This window comes from Salvelinus namaycush, chromosome 30 (assembly GCF_016432855.1).
Source record: "Salvelinus namaycush isolate Seneca chromosome 30, SaNama_1.0, whole genome shotgun sequence".
In the NCBI taxonomy this organism is placed as follows: Eukaryota; Metazoa; Chordata; class Actinopteri; order Salmoniformes; family Salmonidae; genus Salvelinus; species Salvelinus namaycush.
In genome coordinates, this window is record NC_052336.1 from 14,913,313 (window position 1) to 14,925,850 (window position 12,538).

Below are 12,538 nucleotides of genomic sequence, written 5' to 3' on the forward strand. Positions count from 1 at the left end.
CCATTGAGTAGATATAATAGTTTAAAGCACTTTGTACAAGCATTATGTACCTGTGACTATTTTTGTCGTGCTTATATTTAGCAAAAATTATTCGAGAGGACATCTGATATGATTTGTATTTTATTATAGCAGCCAGTGAATGTTTGCATAAGGAAATAAGTGCATGTGTGTTATTCAAATGTCAAATTAAGGAAAGAACATCTGTGTAACTGACAATGAAATGATCTTGCTGTTGATAAATTAAAAGTTGATAAGTTCACATTTGCCTGCTTCACAAAAGAGTTGACACAATTCAATTACTAATGTATATTTATTTATCAATATTCAGAATGTTATATAAACATAACAATAGAGATTCATAAAAAAACAAAGCTGCCTCTGTACACTATGGATTCAACACAATGGGAAGATGGGGGCGATGACCTCAGGTTGTCAACTGGGGTGAGTCTGGGGTCGCAGCTGTGTATCCTTGACAACCTCCGTCTGCATGGAAGGGACCAGGTACCGTACAGCCCAGTGCAACATGCCATCAGGAATCCTGCAGGATACGGACGGACGGACGGACACACACAGTTACGCATTGTACACACATACAGTGCTTTCAGAAAGTATTTAGACCCCTTGACTTTCTCCACATTTTGGTAGGTTACGGCCATCATTCTACACACAATATCCCATAATGACAAAGCAAAAACAGGATTTTAGAAATATACATTTACATAAGTATTCAGACCCATTACTCAGCACTTTGTTAAAGAACCTTTGGCAGCGATTACAGCCTCGAGTCTTCTTGGGTATGGCGCTACAAGCTTGGCACACCTCTATTTGGGGAGTTTCTCCCATTCTTCTCTGCATATCCTCTCAAGCTCTGTCAGGTTCGATGGGGAGCGTTACTGCACAGCTATTTTCAGGTCTCTCCAGAGATGTTCAATCTGATTCAAGTCCAGGCTCTGGCCTGGCCACTCAAGAACATTCAGAGACTTGTCCCAAAGCCACTGCTGTCTTGGCTGTGTGCTTAGGGTCGTTGTCCTGTTGGAAGGACAGGTTTTCATCAAGGATATCTCTGTCCTTTGCTCCGTTCATCTTTTCCTCGATCCTGACTAGTCTCCCAGTCCCTGTAGCTGAAAAACATTCCCACAGCATGATGCTGCCACCACCATGCTTCAGCGTAGGGATGGTGCCAGGTTTCCTCCAGAAGTGACACTTGGCATTCAGGCCAAAGAGGTCAATCTTGGTTTCACCAGACCAAAGAATCTTGTTTCTCATGGTCTTAGTCATTAGGTGCCTCTTGGAAAACTCCAAGCGGGCTGTCATGTGCCTTTTACTGAGAAGTGGCTTTCGTCTGGCCACTCTATCATAAAGGCCTGATTGGTGGAGTGCTGTAGAGATAGTTGTCCTTCTGGAAGGTTCTCCCATCTCCACAGAGGAACTCTAGAGCTCAGTCAGAGTGACCATCGGGTTCTTGGTCACCTCCCTGACCAAGGCCCTTATCCCCCGATTGCTCAGTTTGGCCAGGCCGCCAGCTCTAGGAAGAGTCTTGGTGGTTCCAAACTTCTTCCATTTAAGAATGATGAAGGCCACTGTGTTCTTGGGGACCTTCAATGCTGCAGAAATGTTTTGGTACCCTTCACCAGATCTGTGCCTCTACACAATCCTGTCTCTGAGCTCTAAATCAAATCACTTTTTTTTGGTTACATGCTCCGAATACAACAGGTGTAGACTTTACCGTGAAATTATTACTTACAAGCCCTTAACCATCAATGCAGTTCAATAAATGGAGTTTAGAAAATATTTACGAAATAAAATAAAAAAGTAACAAGAAAATGACATAACAATAACAAGGCTATATACAGGGGGTACCGAGTCAATGTGGACAATCTACTGACAATTCCTTTGACTTCATGGCTTGGTTTTTCCTCTGACATGCATTGTCAACTGTGGGACCTTACATAGACAGGTGCATGCCTTTCCAAATGATGTCCAATCAATTGAATTTACCACATGTAGACTTAACGTCTAAAGAAGGATCAATGGAAACAGGGTGCACCTGAGCTCAATTTCGAGTCTCAAAGCAAATGGTCTGAATACTTATGTATTTCGTTTTTTTAATACATTTGCAAAAAATTCTAAAAACCTGTTTTCGCTTTGTCATTATGGGGTATTGTGTGTAGATTGCTGAGGATATTATTATTATTTTTTAATCCCTTTTAGAATAAGGCTGTAAAGTAAGAAAATGTGGAAAAAGCCAAGGGGTCTGAATACTTCCCGAAGACATGGTACACACGCACACACGGTTTACTCACTTTAAATGGCTTAGATCCTTCGAAATGCGGCCACACAGCTGATAAGAATATGAGAACAAAGTGCCATCACTGTGAACCTGAGAGAGCAAGACAGATAATTTACTTCACACCAATCTAACAAAATGGACAGGTTCAAAATTCCACTAAATGGTCAATATAAATCCTATTTCTTGGTTTAAAACTGGTCGCTCTTACATTGGAGGGCCTCTGGGGGGCTATTGCTGCAACTGCGTTCTGATTGCAGCTGCTTCCCTCCCCAATCCTGGGAATATCCTGAGTTTCAAACATCCAGGAGGGCGGGCTGCGGTTCTTCTGCATATCTTCCTCCTCCCAGGTGATATCATTATCCTCGGGGGTCTGCACGGAACTCTTCCTCTTAGCCTTCCTACACCACCTCTTCACAACATCCTCCTCTTCCTCCACCTGATCCTGCTGCTCCGTGACTGGAAGTTGATGTGCTGTGGTTGAGCCACTGTGGTGGAGCTTCATGCCAGAGTGTTGGTTCTTTGTAGATAGACTCACAGTGGAGGAGGAGCCACAGGAGGTGAGTAGGCTGTGGGAGGGGCCTGGTTTTTGATAAGGAGGAAGGGAGCGCTCGCCTGACCTTTGGGTGGCCCCAGGGGTCAGGGATGGCACCTGGGTGCTGGTTGCTAGGGGAAATGTTGCAAGAGTGACTGGTTGTGGAGTGGAGTCAAGCAGAGACTGGCTCTTCTGGAGGTGGAGGGGCTCCGAGGTGATGGATTCTGTCAGGGAACCAATGAGAGACAGAAGTCAGAATATCTGTAGTACGGTGCAAAGATAAATGTGCATGGTGTGGTGTGTGTGTGTGTGTGTGTGTGTGTGTAAAGGTTGAATGATTAAAAAGTTAAAAGGAAAGGAGCACACCGTCAGATGCAGAGGAGGTCCTGAGCAGCTCAGCTGCTGGTGCAAAAATGTCCCATGGGCTCGCCACTGCTCCTCCGGTCATCCCTGACACCACCTCGCCATCCATACTTTCCTCTAGAGAGAGGGAGAGAAAAATAGAGATATTTGTACACACACTGGGCTCTATTGTGGTAGCAGCATACTTCAGCTAGCAGTAACTGATAGCAAATACTTAATCTACAGCATGGACCAGTTAACAAACATAACTCACGAGAAAGTGTGGGCTCATGGGCAGGATGTCTTCTCTCCAGAGGCACTGGCCTGTCAGTCTGCCTGCTGTCAGCAGCAACGATTGGTTGATCTGTCTCTGGTGGGTCTGTCGGTCTGTCTTCAGATAGAGGGACCAGTCCACTCTGCGTTTCACTGTCGTCTTCTAAATAAAACACAACGGTCAGTTCAGAAAGACTGAACAGGTATAGATGATTTCCAGGTGTGAGAGAGGGTGAGACACCCTTAAATGTTACCTGAGGGTGCGTGCAGTTTCTGACTCAGATTGTCTGGAATGTGTAGGTGAGACACAGGGACATTGAAAGTATCCTCCCTCTAGGAAAAAACAACAACCTTCTTGTAAAGTTGCAGATTTCCTACTGTTTTCTTACATTTAATAGGTTGGTCACACACACACCTTATATCTGAACCTTTCAATAGCCCATCTGGTGCCAGTGTGTGTGAGGGCGTTGGAGGTTGAGGCCTGTGGTGAGGGGGGGTTTGTGGGTGTCCTCAGGAGTTCCATCACATCCTCCAACAGAGACTGGCGCCAGTCATGCTGCCACTCCCCCAGCAGCTCTGACAGACTGAACTCTAGGAGACAGGAAACACAGTCATATACACAGGTGTGGCAAACAATAAGGATACAAATCATCAATGTAGTGCAGAGTGTATAGAGATCCGTACCAGACTGGGTGTTCTGAGTATGGACAGAATCCTGTGCAAGCAGGGATCTGGGGATAAAAGAAAACACATTATCAACAAATACAATATATAACTTAATGTACACAAGTATTATATGCAACAACAAAAAATGCACACACACAGACACTTGTCTCTACCTTCTTGCCATTTGTGCTGTTGTCTGTGCCCAATAATGTTTGTATCCTGTTTTGTTCTGATACCATGTTGTGCTGCTTCCATGTTTTGTTGCTACCATGCTGTGTTGTCATGTGTTGCTGCCATGCTATGTTGTTGTCTTAGGTGTCTCTTTATGTAGTGTTTTGTTGTCTCTCGTCGTGATGTGTTTTGTCCTATATTTTTATTTAATTTATTTTTAATCCCAGTCCCCATCCCCACAGGAAACCTTTTGCCTTTAGGTAGGCCGTCATTGTAAATAACAATTTGTTCTTAACTGACTTACCTATTTAAATAAAATAAATACACATACCCCATGCTCACCTCCATGTTGTACAGATCTTTTGTCTGACTGAGTTGAGCGATGTGCTGAAACAAAAGCCAGTTGGAGAGTCACTACATTTAATGTGTGTAGAACAGGAGGCAGTGAGGAGAGAACGGCTCATAATAATGGCTGAAACGGAGCAAATGGAATGGCATCAAAGACCTGGAAACCATGTGTTGGATGCATTTGTTACCATTTCACTCAATCCGCTCCAGTCAATAGAATGAGCCTGTTCTCCCCAATTAAGGTGCTACCAACCTCCTGTGGTGTGTATGTGTCTAGATTTAGAGGCCAGGATGTGCGTCTCTTACCAGCAAGGGGTGTTGTCTTTAGCAGCCCCAGCTGATGTAGTGGTCAGCTCACCAACTGATATGTAAAACTGGCTCTTTGTCTGAGGAGATGAGGACACATTTAGAGTAAAATAAAATATGAGTGGCAAAGAATAAAGAACATGAACTGTCTCTCTAAGACCAAAGGACTACTAGTACCAGTATCATAGGATCATTCACACGCACCTGTTCAGAGTCCATGTTGAACTGCAGAGTGTATGAATACACACACACTGTGCAATTAATGAGACTGGAGAAGCACTCACGGTCCTCCTGCCTGCCAGAGGATACAGATAGATGGAAAAGCATCACCATTTGCTGTATGGTTTTTAATTATCTTAATAGATTTTGTCTCATCTTGTTTCTCCTTATGTTGGCTGTTAGATTTGTACTGGGCTTAACAAGATATGGTTTATAGATGGGTTTTAGACATACATGTCATTTAATACGATCTCATAGGCCCCTTGGCTTGTCCTAAATGTTAACTCACTCCTGAAGAGTCTCCCAGGCGTCCTGGGTCAGTATGGCGGGGATGTGCACCACTCCATCAGAGAGGAACAGCAACGTTGTCAAACCCTCAGTCTGCCGGGCCTGGGACTCTGACATCCGGCCAACCTACAGAGAGAGACAGACAGGTGTGTGCAGCCTCCCGAGTGGCGCAGTGGTCTAAGGCACTGCATCGCAGTGCTAGCTGTGCCACTAGAGATTCCAGGCTCTATCGCAGCCGGCTGCGACCGGGAGGCCCATGGGGCGGCGCACAATTGGCCCAGCGTCACCCGGGTTAGGGAGGGTTTGGCCGGCAGGGATATCCTTGTCTCATCTCGCACTAGCGACTGCTGTGGCGGGCAGGGCGCACTGCACGCTGACACGGTCGCCAGGTGTACGGTGTTTCCTCCGACACATTGGTGCGGCTGGCTTCCGGGTTGGATGGGCATTGTGTCAAGAAGCAGTGTGGCTTGGTTGGGTTGTGTTTCGGAGGACTCATGGCTCTCGACCTTCGCCTCTCCCGAGTCCGTACGGGAGTTGCAGCAATGAGACAGGACTAACTACTACCAATTGGATACCATGAAATTGGGGAGAAAAAGGTGTGAAAAATACAACAACAAAAAAAGGTGTGTGCAAAATAAGTGCCCTCTTGCGCGCACACACACACACACACACACACACACACACACACACACACACACACACACACACACACACACACACACACACACACACACCTTTTAAACTTGGAACACAGGCCTTGCATGAAGTGTATGTACTAGATGCCTCATTACCCCCACAACATGCGCTTTCATCAGAGTGTTCTTCTTCTCCTCCTTTGGCTCTGTGCCATAACTCAGGATGACCTGCTCTATCCAGGGCTCCAACTTAGTCCTCCTACCCCGAGTCATGGCCACACACCCTAAAATGTACAGAATAATGTGACAGTTGAGAGTTGATGGCACTAGTCCCTTATACTATTTGCAGTATACTAACTAGTTATCTGTTATTACACTAACTGGTGTGGTGACTATAATATCCATACACAATTGTGGATGTATTAGCTAGCTAAACATTGCAGTGAAAAGGCTCTCATGGTACTAACTTTTCCACACATAACTAGTTTACAAACTAAACTGAGATAAATTAGAACTAGGCCTAGCGAATAGAATAGATCAGATCGAGAAAACATCAACACTAGCTATAACGTTACTTAGCTAGCTAGCTTTGTTTTGAACTGTACGGTGAAGTCTTCCTCCTACTCATGTGACCGCAAACTTAGCTGCCTACACCTAACGTTAACTAGCTACTGTAGATCCCCTTGGTCAGTGGTTTATAAACCTTTTCAGTTACTGTACCACCAACTGAATTTTGCTCTGCCCGGAGTACCCCTGAAGTATTCGACCAGTAGGCCTATGGTCTCATGAGTCTACTCACGTACCCCCTGTGGATAGGCGATGTACCCCCCGGTTGGGAACCACTGCCCTAGGTCGTCATGTCGTTCAGATTTACACTATTACATTTGGGATCAGAGGCAAATAGATATTGCAACTCACCTGATAGTAACACAACGACAACAACTTTTGAGCCTGGTTAAATGTAGCGGTTCCACTGAGTGTTACTTTATTTACGTTCCGTTGGTGAACCTTTCGACAGCAATTGGTTCCCACTGCAGTCCCCTATCATGAGAAACACTGTTCACGCCATTTCGATACCGAAATGTGTCCTGTCCCACTGCACACGCGTGCGCTCGCCCACACACACGTTATATTCCTTTCCTTGTCCATTCATGACCCCTTTTCTAAAAGGTCTGTATTAAAGCACTTGTGGAGAACACCTGTGCAGTCCCTTCATCTACCATTAAAAAAGAAAGGAGATGAAGTAATTATGCCTATAGGAGTACCGGAAGCAAAAGCAACATCTCCTTGTGTAATTGCTCCCCTCGACAATTTGTCCTTGGAGACAGGTGATGGCCAGATATGGTTCTGCTACCACATATTGCCTTCATCAATCCAATAATTTCTGTCCCTCAAGGTGTGTCATCGAGGGCATATGGGAATAGGGCAAGGATTCACTCTGGTACTACCATGAAAAAACACTTATATCTCAGACCTTCTCTCCTTCCACCAACTTTTGTCATACATTTCTGGTTTAGGCTTAGTTATAGACATTCCAAAGAGATTTGGAGCCAGGAACTAACAGATGGACTGAAGCATGATAAAGACATCATGACATTATGAATATTCATTTTAATAATCATAAGTAACTATATGTCTCATATCCATCTATTGTAAACATATTTCACCACAGTTGATGTATTACATAATCATACAATACGTGCAATGCAAATGTAAACATGGTCGAGAAAAAAAGGACACGTTGCTGGGTCAGTCCATTTGTGTAACACAGAGGGGGTCTCAGTTCTTTGGTCCGATGTTCCACCCTCTGCGGTTTGCTGCTGTGATGTGGTCCCTGTACTCAGTCCCATGGACTCTCCCCCATTTCTTTTACTGTGGCCTCCCCTGCCTCTATCACAGTAGTTGGTCCCTTGTTTGACTTGCTCTCTACCACCTCCTTAGTTTTGAACTCTTTTTCATCTGACCCATTAGTCCCTCCTTCCCTCTTTTTATGCCAATCCTTTTTACACAGCTCTCTACCCTCATTTGATTTGGTCCCTTCTACTCCCTGCCTCATGATCCCATCCACCTTCTGCAGACCCTCTTCCTTCTCCTCTTTTATGGTTTTGCCTATGTAGTTCGCCAATGATTTCTGTTCTTTTTCTTTCTCTGTGGCCCTCCTGACATCTTCTTCCTTGCTACGTTTCTCCTTCTCTGTCTCCTTGTTCCTCTCTACCCTCTCAGCATTCAGGTCATCTGTAGGAGAGGAAAGGGAAGGACAAATTATGTTATTTTCAACAGGTTACTTCCAAATTTCAAGCAATATTATTATTATTGAACACACACTTACTTGTACCCTTAGTCATGGACAGCAGTCCCATTGCAGGATTAGGGCTAATTCTCTCCTCAGGTGATGGTTGAATAGTATTAGTTGGTGTTTGGCTAGTAGAGTTAGTGGGGGTTGGACTGGAAGAGTTAGTGGGGCTATGAGTAGAAGAGTTAGTGGGACTATGAGTAACATAATTAGTGGGGATTGAGATAGTGGTTTGTGTAGTAGAGTTAGTAGGTTTAGTGGTGTTGGTGGGATTTGAAGGGTTAGTGAGGGTGCTGGTAGTAGAGTTAGTGGGGCTGGGGGTACTGATGAGGACAGAAGAGTTAGTGATAGTGGTGATATTAGAAGGGCTTGTAGAGATAATGGTGATATTAGAAGGGCTTGCAGAGATAGTGGTGACGGGGCTAGAGTTAATGGGGGTGGGGGTAGTGGTCAGGCTAGTAGAGTTAGTTGGGATGGGACTAGTAGTGTTAGTAGTGGTGTAAGTAGAAGAGAATGTGGGGGAGGAAGTATTGGTGGAGTTAGTTGAGTGAGTGGCAGTGGGGATAGAAGTGACAGTGGGGGAGTGATTAGTAGAGAGAATGGGAATCGAACTGCTAGGGATAGTAGCAGTGTGAGCAGCACAGTTAGTGGAAGTTGAGCTGGTAGAGGAAGTAGTGATAGGACTAGTAGAGTTAGTGGGGCTTAAGGTAGAAGTGAAGTTGACAGAGTTAGTTGCGCTGGTATTGTGAGTTCCGGTTTGGGTAGCGTTGGAGTCAGTAGAGTTTATGGAGGTAAGGGTGGAAGCACCATTCATAGAATTAAGGGTAGAGGTTGTTATAGTAGCAGCAGGATATGAAGGTGGGGTAACTGAATTAGTAATTCGGGTAGTGGGGGTGGAACACAGAGAGGTAGTGGGGGTGGGAGTAGAAGTGTTGTTGGCAGCAGAAGCAATTATGGAGATGGTAGTATTTAGTGTTGGAGTTGTCAAGTCAGTAGAAGTTGAGGCAGCAGTATCAGTAAAGGTAGGGGTAGAAGCATTAGTGTTGGGGGTTGTTGATGTATGGGTATCAGTATTAGTGTTAACAGGTGTTGGGGCAGTAATGCTTGTAATGGTGATGGTGGCTAAATTAGGTATGGAAGACGCAGAGGTGGTTGGGGTGGTGGAGTCAGTGGAGGTAGGGGGAATTGGGGTGTGGGTAATAGTGGGGATAGAGCCAGAGTTCATGTCAGTAGGGGGGGTGGAAGTTGTAATATTCATAGGGCCAGATGTAGTTGTGATGGAGGAAATGGTAGTGGTTGTGGCAGGGTTAGTACTGGGGATGAAGCTGGTGGTGTTGGGAGTGGGGGCTGTAGTATTGATAGGGACGGGTGCAGACGTCATTGAGGGGATGATGTCATTGGGGGTTAAATTAGAGTAAGTAGCGGTGGTATAAACGGGGATGGAAGAGTTAGTGGGATCTGGGACAGGGGAGGGAATGATGGTGTCAGTGAGAATAGAAGAGTTAGTGGGATCTGGAACAGGGGAGGGAAGGATGGTGTCAGTGGGAATAGAATGGTTAGTGGGATCTGGGACAGTGATGGGAATAGTGGTGTCAGTGGGGATAGGTTTAGAACTGGTAGGGGTATCAGTGATACTAGGGGTGGGGTCTGTGGGGGAACACGCTTCTCCTTCCTGTATTTGGGCTAGGTCATTCTCAGGTGTGAGATGACTGGAGATAGTGGGAGGTGGGGTTGGGCCTCGCTTAATTATTGGCTTAGGAGGCAGAGCAGGTTTCCCAGCTGACTCATGTGCGGACACATTCTGTCGGACCGGACGTCTCGTATCTAAATAGAAAGAAGATGAGCATAAGATACACAAAATTGTATTCAATAGTGTGTTTGTCTGTGTGTGTGTGTGTGTGTGTGTGTGTGTGTGTGTGTGTGTGCGTTTGTGTTTGTCTGCGTGTGTGTGTTACCTGATGAGGTGGACATGGTCCGGGGCTTCATAAATGTGGGTGGGGGCTCAGGTTTATTATCGATGATAGTGCCTGAAACCGAGACAGAAAATGAAGGAACACACACATCCAACACCATACACAGACTCGCACATATACTCTAGCAAGTGTTATATGAGTAAAGGAACTTACCCTCTGATTCAGCTTTTTTCATCTCTCTCTCCTGACTCTGTAGAATGGAATAAGAATTTTTATGTTTTCCTTAGACACACAACCACATACACACTCAGATAAATGCACATACACACCTGTGTCTCTCCTGGCTGAGCTTTGGACACACCAATACGTTGTAGCATGAGCTGGAGGCGCTGCTCAAAGCCATGATGGCCGTCAGACGAGTGTTTCTGAAACTAACCAGAACCAAGGAGAAGCTGTCAGTGCCGATAAGAACCAATTTTAACTAAAGAATGATCAAAATAAAAGCAAAAACAATCCTTTCATAGGCTATGTAGAATTTTTTACCAAATTGCTTTAACCCATCAAATTTTTTCAAGGGTCGGTTTGAATACATTCGAATACCTACCTTCCCTTGTGCAGTGTTCTTGGTGTTCCCAGCGTTGGCTGCAGATCCAGAGAGCAGAATTAGAGACTGTGACTTCCCCTCTCTTAGCGCACGACGGGGTGGAGCCTCACCCCTCAGTGGAGTGGGACCATCAGAAGAAGGGTTTTCTGCTTCCACTGGATCTCCTGTCACAACGTTGTCATCCACACTCTCCTTCTCCTTTTCTTTCACTTTTTCATTCTCCTTCACTTTATCTTTTTCAGCTCTGGCGGCCTCCCTGAGAGGCCGGATTAGGTCGGCAATGGAGGTCTTCTTGGCCTTCCCCTCTTGGCTTCCCTCTGATTTCACAGCCCTCCGCTTTTTAAGGGTGAAGAACTCGCCCAGCTTCCTCCTTAGGGTTCTGGAAGGGGCGGGGCAAGGAGCGGCGGTAGTAGGTGCTACTTCCATTTCCTGTTCAGTAATGGGAGGTTCCCCAGCCTCATTCTGTGTTTTCCTGGAGGAAGAGTCAGAGTAGCACAGGACCAGCATGTGTGCGTTTGTCAATCATAGGGCCCTGAGTTTTTCCTGGCCATGTGGTCTGACCTGGACAAGCTAGGGCCTGCATGCAGGTAATCTGGTTAGGAAATGTTGTATATTATATTTCTTGAATGTACTTATTGTAGGTTGTTATGAACATGAGCATCTCATAAATTACTCACTTTTAAAGAGGTTTACTGTGAGCTGGTTAAGATGTGTTGGGTATGAGATAGTGAAGAGTCAGATTATCTAGGATGAGTTTGGTCAGATACTCACAGGGTGTCGACAGGAAGGACTCGCTTAGTAAAGAACTCCTCAACTCCCTCATCAACTCGCCCCATGTGATCAGGGACTCCATTTTCATTGTCAACCACCAATTCCTGTGTCACACGCATGCACAGAGAAAGAGAGGATAAGTGTTATGATATCTGTGATTATTAGGTGTTTGTGTGTGAGAATGTGTGTGAGCGCAGTTAGACTACCAGAAAAATAGAAACGAAAGGGTTTCCAATTGGTGGAAAGAGTGCTATGTTGGATATCAGGAGGTTACTGAGAGCAGTTTCCTTCATATAGCACATAGTAATTATTACATAACATTGTCACCTCATGGGCTCAGACTTCCCTGACTCACAGAATATACACAGACACATCAACAAAACCTCATACATATATCCCCTAGATCTACATTATTACACTACCATTGGTATGTACAATTACCAATGACTGACTCAGAAAACCAGTAAGACTCTATGATGTCATGTCCTGTGGCACTAAGGCTGCCCATGTGATTAGGTTTGGTTTAGTTCATCCAACAAAACCAGCATTACATGTGTTAACTATGATCGTGACTGATACAGTACCAATGGCAGGCATACAATGGATAAGGTGATGATGGCTAAGGTAGAGAAAATTCACAAACACCTACCAAGAAAAAGCCCGCCAGCTTCAGGCGAAGCATTATATAGCCCTAGAAATTAGCCACATACAATCACAATCCTATACACCAATGCAATCCCCACAAACACACACTATTGGTGTTGAATATGCAAGCAGCTGGTTGCTGTTGCGATCCAAGTACCTTGAATCAAGCAGGCACCAGGCATGTTCCCTCCATCCCTCCTTTCCCCTGCACCCCATCACATCTCCCCCTCCTTACCATTATG

General features: G+C 45.2%; 2 protein-coding genes across 5 annotated transcripts; both read right to left on the bottom strand.

The window, feature by feature from the left end:
- Positions 1-270: 270 nt before the first annotated feature.
- Positions 271-7,324, bottom strand: LOC120024988. Of its 4 annotated transcripts, none has more exons than XM_038969397.1 (14): positions 6,989-7,324; positions 6,227-6,354; positions 5,437-5,561; positions 5,133-5,223; positions 4,929-5,008; positions 4,617-4,661; positions 4,122-4,168; positions 3,853-4,028; positions 3,692-3,770; positions 3,439-3,597; positions 3,189-3,302; positions 2,499-3,046; positions 2,304-2,380; positions 271-538 (listed from the first exon to the last, which is right to left on the bottom strand). In XM_038969397.1, exons 2-14 carry the CDS (start codon positions 6,341-6,343, stop codon positions 433-435), a joined length of 1,764 nt encoding a protein of 587 aa, XP_038825325.1. In that variant the 5' UTR covers positions 6,344-6,354; positions 6,989-7,324; the 3' UTR covers positions 271-432. The 4 variants fall into 4 exon arrangements, with proteins under 4 accessions (XP_038825325.1, XP_038825324.1, XP_038825326.1 ...); XM_038969396.1 differs by having other exon boundaries at positions 3,439-3,600; positions 6,989-7,321; XM_038969398.1 differs by lacking the exon at positions 6,989-7,324 and having other exon boundaries at positions 3,439-3,600; positions 6,170-6,273.
- A 419-nt stretch (positions 7,325-7,743) lies between these two features.
- LOC120024818 (flocculation protein FLO11-like) lies at positions 7,744-11,387 on the bottom strand. Its single transcript, XM_038969144.1, has 6 exons — positions 10,881-11,387; positions 10,606-10,707; positions 10,490-10,526; positions 10,319-10,390; positions 8,400-10,187; positions 7,744-8,305 (listed from the first exon to the last, which is right to left on the bottom strand). Exons 1-6 carry the CDS (start codon positions 11,385-11,387, stop codon positions 7,911-7,913), a joined length of 2,901 nt encoding a protein of 966 aa, XP_038825072.1. The 3' UTR covers positions 7,744-7,910.
- Between the last annotated feature and the right edge of the window lie 1,151 nt (positions 11,388-12,538).

Bases quoted from the DNA above. Each gene is read 5' to 3' on its own strand.
- LOC120024988 (XM_038969396.1), bottom strand. From the start codon at position 6,343: ATGACTCGGGGTAGGAGGACTAAGTTGGAGCCCTGGATAGAGCAGGTC. The intron at 3,771-3,852 runs GTGTGTGTGTGA...GTTTTTTCCTAG, and splicing joins TTGAAAGGTTCAGATATAAG to AGGGAGGATACTTTCAATGT. The intron at 3,303-3,438 runs GTGAGTTATGTT...CCCTCTCTCTAG, and splicing joins CCATGAGCCCACACTTTCTC to AGGAAAGTATGGATGGCGAG.
- LOC120024818 (XM_038969144.1), bottom strand. From the start codon at position 11,387: ATGCTGGTCCTGTGCTACTCTGACTCTTCCTCCAGGAAAACACAGAAT. The intron at 10,391-10,489 runs GTAAGTTCCTTT...TCTCGGTTTCAG, and splicing joins GAAAAAAGCTGAATCAGAGG to GCACTATCATCGATAATAAA. The intron at 8,306-8,399 runs GTAAGTGTGTGT...CCTCTCCTACAG, and splicing joins GTCCATGACTAAGGGTACAA to ATGACCTGAATGCTGAGAGG.